A 9,096-nucleotide genomic window follows, 5' to 3' on the forward strand; every position below is an offset into this window, starting at 1 on the left:
CTGCTTTCCTGCAAACTCGCCAACGCAACTTCCGTTCCAGCAGACACCTCACATTTTTCTAGTAATTTTTACTGAATGTTTTAGTGTACCGTTCATTTACTTCAGGACTATGAGAAACACTTATGTATCAACTTTTCTACAATTACTGTACATTTTGCAACCAAGACTTGGTTAAACTTAAAGCAAAATTGACGTTGTCTAATTTGCTAATGAAGAAAAAAAATATCGTTCTATCACTTCTGGCTAAAAACCGTTCATATATTAACAAAATTCATTGCTTGGTAGAAAACTAAAAACTTCTTTTTTTTTGCATGAGCTACAGTTTTCGAATGGCATATTATCAGCGATTCGTCATTGATTCAGAAAATCAGAATATAACTTCTAAATTGTTTCCGGAGAATGTTGCTCGGTTGTCAAGTTGTCGTATGTATGTGTATAAGTATATATATTATATTCCTAAACGATAATAATTCGATAGAATGAATTGGTAAGAATAAAAAAAAAAAAGAAAAAGTCTGACGATGATATTTAATTTAGGAAATTCGCAGACAAGAAGAACGGAAAGAAAATATCTAGAGAAAAAAAAAAACAAAAACTTGAATCAAAATCTAAGAAATATGCGGAATTCAAATGAAACAAAGAACGAAAGAAAACGAACGAACGAACTACAAGAACAACAGACTTAATATAATAATAATAATAATAATAATAGGAGAATAAAAATAATATCATCTAACGCTATACGTATTATATAATAAATCTCATTATTTATATATATATATAAATAATGAGATATACACATACATATATACATATATGTGTGTGTGTGTGTGTGTGTGTGTGTGTGTGTGTGTGTGTGTGTATGTGTATGTATATATATATATATGTAATATATGTATATAAATTTCTAAAAATTGTTATGTTATATACAATAATTATATTTATTATCGATCGATCGATCGATTAATCAATTAATTAATTCATGTATTCATCCGTTTTTTTTTCGGTTTGTTGGTAAATATTTGTATGTTTTTTCATTAGTTTAGTTTCATATTTTCTTCTTCTCTTGATTGTTAAACGTATTTATATCAAAGTATAATCAATCGCAATGGAAACTAATTTATATGCATATGTATAGTAATAATGCGTCTCTCTCTCTCTTTAGCTTGTCTATCATATATCATTCTACACAGATTTTATCTATTAACCATTTCCAGAGCTGTTTTGGGGTAATTGTTGCTGTTGTTGTTGCTGTTGCTGTTGCTGTTGCTGTTGCTGTTGCTGTTTACCCGATTGCGTCGACTGAGTATTGCTGAGTTGTGACAATACCTCTGGCGTCGCGTGCGACTTCAGTATCGAATTCTCCGCCTCCAATTGATTTATCCGGTCCATCAATTCTGCAATCTTCTCCTTCAGCACCTCGACCTCCTCCCGCACCGCGAACATCAGGTGACTTTTTACCAAATCCTGTTCACGATAATCAAATTCCTCATTATTGTTATTATGTATTTACAAAGGCCATACGAGGATAAGCAGGTTAAAAATTACTATTGCGAATATCGTAATGATATTTTATGAATAAGTAGGTACTATTAAAATACCAGGATCCTGTATCAAACCTCAATCTCAATTTGCTGTTGAGGAAAAAAAAAAGCATATATTTATATATACATATCAGACCTTTCCTTATGGACAGTGAAATTGAATTTCGATGTTTGTACCCCTCAAATTGGTTCGAAATAATTTTGAAAAATATGTTGCAAATTTTTTTTCCCTTCGTATTTAACCACCTCTAGGAAGCCCTATTGTTGGTCCTAAAAAAAAAAATTGATTTTTCGAGGTTTTTAATCAAAAGTGCGTATCAGGTTCAAAGAAGATTGTAGATAATTTTGTAAAGAAGCAAAATGAAGAGGAATTTGTCCCCTTTAAAACCGCGTGTGGGAATTTCCTTTTTCTTATAAGAAGGAAGATGAGATGATTGAAATTTTTGAACATCTACTTATTATTTTCAGTGAAGAATTTCCTTTTACCTTAAGACTATTGAGTTCTTTGACCGCTCAAAAATTTGGATTCAATAGTCAAAATTTCTTGCCGCACTAAAAGTTAGATAGCGGAGTAAAAAATAAAGATAGCCATATTTCCCAAGCGGCGTCTTAAAGGGGCCAAATTCACAATCGTTTTACTTTTTTAACAAATTTTTAACGTTTTTTTGGACCCAGTACGCACTTGTGGTTAAAAACCTCAAAAAATGAATGCTTTTCTTACAAGAAAAAGTAAGGCTTTCTAAGGGTGGGTAAATATGATGCGGGGAAAAAAAAATATGTAACATTTTTTTTCAATTATATTTAAGGTGCGCAACCATCGAAATTCGATTAAAAATACATCCGAAATTAATAGCATATGCTGATGACACAGCTGTTGTGAGCAATGGTAAAACATGGGCAGAGCTGGAGGTTTATTCAAGTTAAAAGTTAGATTCAATTTGCGTCTGGTTATTCTGGAACAAATTAGTATTGAATATCAAAATGTCAGTATATATATAACATTTGGCAACTATTCTGACTCAATTTCCATGTCTATTGACATTTCTGTTAATGGATGCAGTTTAAGGAGAGTACCTGAATGGAAATATCTTGGAATAATTTTGGATCAAAATATTTCATGGAAGCAGCATATTAATAATATTATTAATAAAACTAAATACTTAGTGTTTGTGTTCTATCGATTGAAACAAGTCTTAACAAAAAAGGCAGGTAATTCAAATTTATTGTACGATGTTCCATAGTATTGCAGTGTACGGCATTATTGGATGGGGTAGTTTATATGATACTGCGTACCTTCCATTATTAACACTACAAAGTCGGTTACCCGAGATAATTGACATTCGAGTTAATGACCAGAATCGACCTATGGAAATCAGACAGGTTTACCTACTGGTCCATACTGTACCAATACACGGAACTGAGGAGGTTATTCACTGAGAATACGAATAATACTAGGTATCGTAGCATTTCATTAACGAAAGATTATCTTCATATTGGGCAAAGAAGCTACTTATATTATGCGGTAAAAAACTATTCAATGAACAACCAAATGATTTGAAAGTTATTGATAGAAGCAAAAAATTAATAATACAAAAAATTAAGGATAAAATATATCAACTTAAAATAGATTAAATAAAGAGTTAATGGTAATATTGGATTTTGTGAATATTAAGTATTTCATTATTGAGTAGAATTATTTAAACGTTAGATCTTGTTGTATAGTCTAATTTTATCATAAAGTTTGTTTAAGATAATTCTGGCAATAAATTATTATTATTATTATTATAAAATAATTTTTTCATCGGGATTAACCTGACAAATATGTTTGAAAATTGAAAATGTTATTGAAGAAACAAAGAGCTTGTACATACACAATGGAAACATTTTTAGCTTAATAAGCGCATCATAAAAAAAATTATTGTCTCCTTGATTTTTTATTTTCACTGTGACACTTTTCAAGTAAAATGATGAAACTGTTATTTTTTCATTCCTTATAGATTTTTCAATAAATCGTATCATTGTCTAAATTTGCATTACAGTATGCCACTGTTAAAATAAAAATACAACTATTTTAATTCCAGAAAAACTGAATTATGCAAACAAATTTTAGCTGTGTTATTGCAAATCGTACTTTTATACATACGTATATAAACAATATACTGAAATAATTTACTTACTCAATTAACTGAATTATTTAAGTACATTACTTATTTAAAAACAAGAACACAACTCGCAATAATACGGCTAAAACTTGTTTCATAATTCAGTTCTTGTGTGGAAAAAAAATGGTGTTTCTTTTGTTTTTTTAATTACGGCGTACCACTACCAAAATTTTGAAATAAATGTGACTCATTGAAGAATTCATGAGGAATGTAAAACTGGCGATTGGATAGCAAGTTCAGTTCCAGTTCATAGTTTTGCTCAAATAAAATCACAGTGAAAAAGAAAAGTTTAAGAGAAAATAATTTTTCTTATCATGAATTTATTAAGTTTAAAATCTACGTGTCTATAAAAGCTTTTGACTAACATATAAAGTTTCAAACAAATCGGTCAAGTCAATCTTAAGTAAAAAATTATTTAACATTTTTTTAGCTTTTTTTTCTTTCTCAAAAACTAATCGAGATTCAGATCTAATATTTTCAGGATCTTTGTATTTTAATAGTCCTTACGTATCCATAAGAAATTATTAAGATATTTGCAAAAGCCATTGTTACCCTGCTTATCCCCCTACCGTCTTTATGTTCGTAAAATTTCATAACTTCTTTTTCAGACACGAGGTTGAAATTAGAAACGTATTACTGATGTTGAGGGTGTTTCTTGTTTAGAAAAAAAAACACATTCATTCATAACTTTAAAATTGTTTGAAATCGGTGAAGCGTAATGTTTAATTAGCTTAATATACTTATATTTTGAAAACCCAATTAACTTCTTTGTGGTCATTCTAAAATTGCAACATAATGAATTTTTGCCTTCGCTGTTTCTTTAGATCAACTTTATTAACTTCAACTCGTTCTTAGACTCTAAAAAGTTCTTCGATTACTATAATTTTGTAGGGAACTAAAAGCCTGACTGAAAACCCACGAAGACTGAGAAGAATTCTTACCATAGCTTGTTCAATTTTGTTGTCAATGGCAACTGCACTGGTCCCGGACATACTGAAAATTAAAACGAACAAAGTAGTAGCAACGAAATCGACTGCGATATCAACAAAGGATTTTCATTCGAGATGTGAGCATTGAAAATACGGGAGAAGTACTTGTTTCATTTTAAAAAATTAGAAATTAGACAAAATTCCCACATTTTCCAAATTTTTACTACATACTCAAGGATAAAATTAGACCAACGTTATCATCGTCGTATCCGATTACTCATTGGCCAGTCTTCCTCACCTTTCATTGTCTTCGTGGGCGTGATGTTCGTCAGTGCTCTGGGTGACTTCAGCGAGGGATTCGAGCAGAGTCGCATCCGCGGATTGTGGAGGCACAACAGCAACAACAGGACCAGCAATACCAGCAGCAGGATCCTGTTCGTTGTCGGAATGGTGAAACGAGATGACATTCTGGCCCGACGACTGAGACTGCATCTGTGCCTGTGGCATAACGGGCGCAGTGGAAACATGGATATTTGGTGCAGCCTGTTGCTGCTGGATATTCTGCACACCCTGAATGCCTGCCATCGGTTCGGACAGTTGCTGCTGCTGGTGAGGCGGTGGAACTCCAGTGACCATGATGTTTGGCGTCTGAGCAGCTGGTGAAGACACAGCGGCCGGATGTCCTTGCACAACCGGTGTCTGGACAGTAGGCGTCTGGCATACGTTCTGCTGCGGCTGTGGAGCCTGTGCACTGACTGTAACGTAGTTTTCCTCCTTAGTAGGATGCTGCTGAAGGTTCTGCTGGTTCGTCGCTATCGCGACTCCGTTGCTGCTGTTGTTCCCAGTTTGCGCGATTAGCGGAATTGAGCCCTGCGGCATGCTCTGAGGCTGGCCAAGGTTCCCTGGGTGTGAGGCAGGTGCCAGATTCGATGGCAGAGTAGCGCCCTGCGCCGCACCTCCGCCGTGCTGATTCTGGTTCTGAGTTTGCTGCGACATTTGCTGCTGCTGTTGCTGAAAGTACTGTGGAGGAATCTGTTGCTGAGCAGAATTCGACTGCTGCTGTATTTGCGGTTGATTGGGTTGCTGCTGCTGAGAGAGCGATGTACTGTTTACAGGGTAGGTGGCACTCCCAACAATTTCCTGGTGCGATATTGGCCCATTGGAATCCACACTTTTCGTGCCCTCGGTGTCTGGCTGCTGCTGTTTCATGGCCTCGGGGACAACGATGCCACTATCGGTGACGCCGTACGATATGCAAACCTCATTCGGCCCTGACTGCTTGATGGAATTAATAGCCGTCGTCTGGTTGACGGATGTGTGGTCAAGGTAGTCCATGCAGGTCCATCGACCACGCTTGAACGGCTCTGTGCTTTCGATCTTAACAACTTTGAAACGTTCATTGCGCCCATGCGAGTGGACCTCGCGAATATCGGGATCTTGCTTCGCACCACCTGACAGAAGATTTATTATGTTTTTGTCCGTCACTGAGCCGATATCCAAGGCATTGATGTTGTTCTCGCTGGCTGAGTTGCTTGCTCCGCCACCCTCAGATGGAACAATGGCAAGGCCGTACTGAGAGCTTGTCGGAATGACAGGTGCAGTACCGAGGGCAGCATTGCTTGTGTTGAAAAAGACGTCTTCCTTAGAGAAGGTGTCCTCCGAGTAGCTCGGCGTCTCGATGTCGATGTCAGTCACTCTCGAGTGTTCCACAGAATTATCTTCCGTGTGTGACTCATCCAGATCGTCATTCGAATCCTCGCCAGCGTCGTTACTCATCCTACAGCCTACCGTCACGCTGGTTATCTGAAACGATGACGTCTTCTTTCTGCACTGACCGCCCGACGACGCCGATGAGGCAACATTGTTCTGGACAGGAGTCGACGTCGTCGGGGGTGGTGCCAACGGCTGGAGAAACTTATCAGGCTCACCGATCCTGATCGTCTCCGAGGTTGTGCGATGCACGACCGAAGAGGGCGATGAGGACAATTTTTTACTACTACTACTATTGCTAACGCTGTTGTTAACGCTGTCTGCCAAGTGTTTGCTGTGCGACTTTCTGTGCACATTATCTGCCATTATTATAGATTAGTTTGTTTATTAGAAACATTCGCATTCTACAATTCTCTCCGAGGAAGAGGAGGAGGCGGTGGAGGTCGAGGCTTTGGCATCGACTGTCGTGGCTAGACTTTTTCCCCAGTTGCATGTTAACACCATTGTGTTTCTTGCGTGTCTTGTTCGACTCTCGGCGCCGTCGACGACGACGACTCAAGTCCCGGTTTTTCACCCAGGAACTATTTTCTTCTATTTCTATTTTTCTCTTTCCCTCTCTGCCTCACTTATCGTCGAGAGTTGCGACCGAAACGGTCGTCGTCGGGTTTTCCTGCTCTCAAGTTGTTCAATGTACTTTTTTTTTCTTTCTTTTCCCTCTTACGCAGGGGTGGATGACGGGGGTGTATTTGTTCTATTTCTCCTTCTTTTGTTTGAAAAACTCGTATAATTGCACGAGTACGAATCGCCGACGGAACCGAGAAGAGACGTCACGACGAAGGGACGATCAGGATTATTATTGCGGATTTCGGAGGGTGTTTATTCTGCCCATTTTTTGCCACATGATTTATCGTCTAGCCACACACAGAAATACACAGCATATGCACGCCATACGATATAACACGACACAATCACTAACTGGCTGCGAGGGATGCTGGTGTTGACAGTTCTTGATCATCGCTAGTTCCCTGTTCCTGGTTTCCTCGACACGGTTTCTCTTTCACAGCCCCCGAAAAATCCGAGGGGCATCAGTTGATCGGCTAGATTACCGTCTCCGACGGGATTATCGCGACTTTGGTATTTGCATCGTCTTATTCCTCCTCTTCTTGTTTACTGCACTGCTGCTGCTGCTACTCTGCACACTAATCTATCTTCCTTTTGCTGTAGTTTCATTTACACAAACAGCCCCTCATGTACCCCGTAATTGTCAGATTTCACTCGTACCTGATGCTGTGTTTATTTTTTGACTTGTGGACTTGCGGTAGATCACCGCAAACCGCGCCGAGGTACTTGACTTTTTGCGAATTAGACAGGTTACATTTTACATGATTTTTCTTATTTTTTTTTTATTTTTTCGCTCTCTCTCTACGGGTAGAAAACAAATGCAGATGAATATATGAGTGTGTGTGTATGTGGGTATAGATATACGTATGTATATCTATATCTAGATGTCGTTAATGCGTGTTCTGCGTGATATCCTTCTTCTCTTCTCAATTCCCTTCGTCACCAACGTTCATCTCTGTTACTATATTATTTATACTGTTGGTTTATTATTTTTTTCTTCTATTTTTCCTTCTCTCGCTCCGCCTTTGCAGTGGCAGACAGGCAGCAGCAGTGAGCAACAGCGGTTTAAAAATGGCTGCCATTCACTCGGGCTCGCAATGAATCATATACTACATGAATGTACTTAGATCGTCTTCAAATACGGCCTTGAGGACCTAAGTTGCGCACTAAGACCGTGTTCGAAAATTGACTGACAGTACTGTCAGCAATCTTTCATCTCTTTTGTGCTGCCGAGTTCATGAACAGCTCTGTCTCTGTCCTAGGGAATTTTTAGTACTGGCAGTCAATTTACGAACACGGCCTAAATAAAAATTCCCCAGAGAACTAGTAGCGTTCTTCACTTACTACGGCCGTGTTCGTAAATTGACTGACAGTACTCAAAATTCCCCAGGACAGAGTCAGAGCTATTCACGAACTTGGAAGCGCAAAAGAGATGAAAGATTGCTGCCAGTACTGTCAGTCAATTTTCGAACACGGCTTACGTTACCCATGGTATTACACGGGTCTGTCTGGAAACTCCCTTAGAACATATAATACTGAAGGTGGAGCTACCCATGCCGTCGACTTCGCGAAAACTGTGGCCGTAGTCATGAGAGAGCGAGATATGTATCCCCGAGTTAACCTGGATACTCTGTCACTCTCACTCTGCATTTGATTGGCTGAGAGGGAACGCATCGGACAAGCAGGTTGTAGAGCGAGAGAGACAGGCTGTACATACATGGCATAAGTGCTCTATCTCACCCTCCGCCACAATTTCTGTATGGACCCACGGTAATTTCCGAAAGTAATGCATACTGATTTGGCAACGTTTAATGACAAACTATTTTCATATAACCAATACTTCATTTTTTTCAGTTGGTCGATAGCAAATTTTTTAAACTTATCGAATCTGTAGCACTGCAAGAAACTATATCATCAGCAATTCCAAAAGACTGTTTATGTACAGTAATATGCTCTAAGGTATAGTCCTTATTTAAGGTGTTGACGAATTATACCCGAGCCACCCCCCAAATCTACCCAAATGATTCAAAAAAAATGTCCTAATTTTTTTAGATTTTTATCACATCTCTAACTCGTGCCTGTAAGAGGGTGAATGCCTCCATTTAAAATACTCGTGTTTCGGCCACATTC

At 38.1% G+C, this 9,096-nt stretch overlaps 1 protein-coding gene across 1 annotated transcript; it reads right to left on the reverse strand.

Moving 5' to 3' along the window:
* Nucleotides 1–954: 954 nt before the first annotated feature.
* On the reverse strand, nt 955–8,050 carry LOC107221806 (protein bunched, class 2/F/G isoform). Its single transcript, XM_046740213.1, has 3 exons — nt 4,934–8,050; nt 4,648–4,699; nt 955–1,467 (listed from the first exon to the last, which is right to left on the reverse strand). Exons 1-3 carry the CDS (start codon nt 6,709–6,711, stop codon nt 1,204–1,206), a joined length of 2,094 nt encoding a protein of 697 aa, XP_046596169.1. The 5' UTR covers nt 6,712–8,050; the 3' UTR covers nt 955–1,203.
* Nucleotides 8,051–9,096: the final 1,046 nt, after the last annotated feature.

This window comes from Neodiprion lecontei, chromosome 5, assembly GCF_021901455.1.
Source record: "Neodiprion lecontei isolate iyNeoLeco1 chromosome 5, iyNeoLeco1.1, whole genome shotgun sequence".
Lineage (NCBI taxonomy): Eukaryota > Metazoa > Arthropoda > Insecta > Hymenoptera > Diprionidae > Neodiprion > Neodiprion lecontei.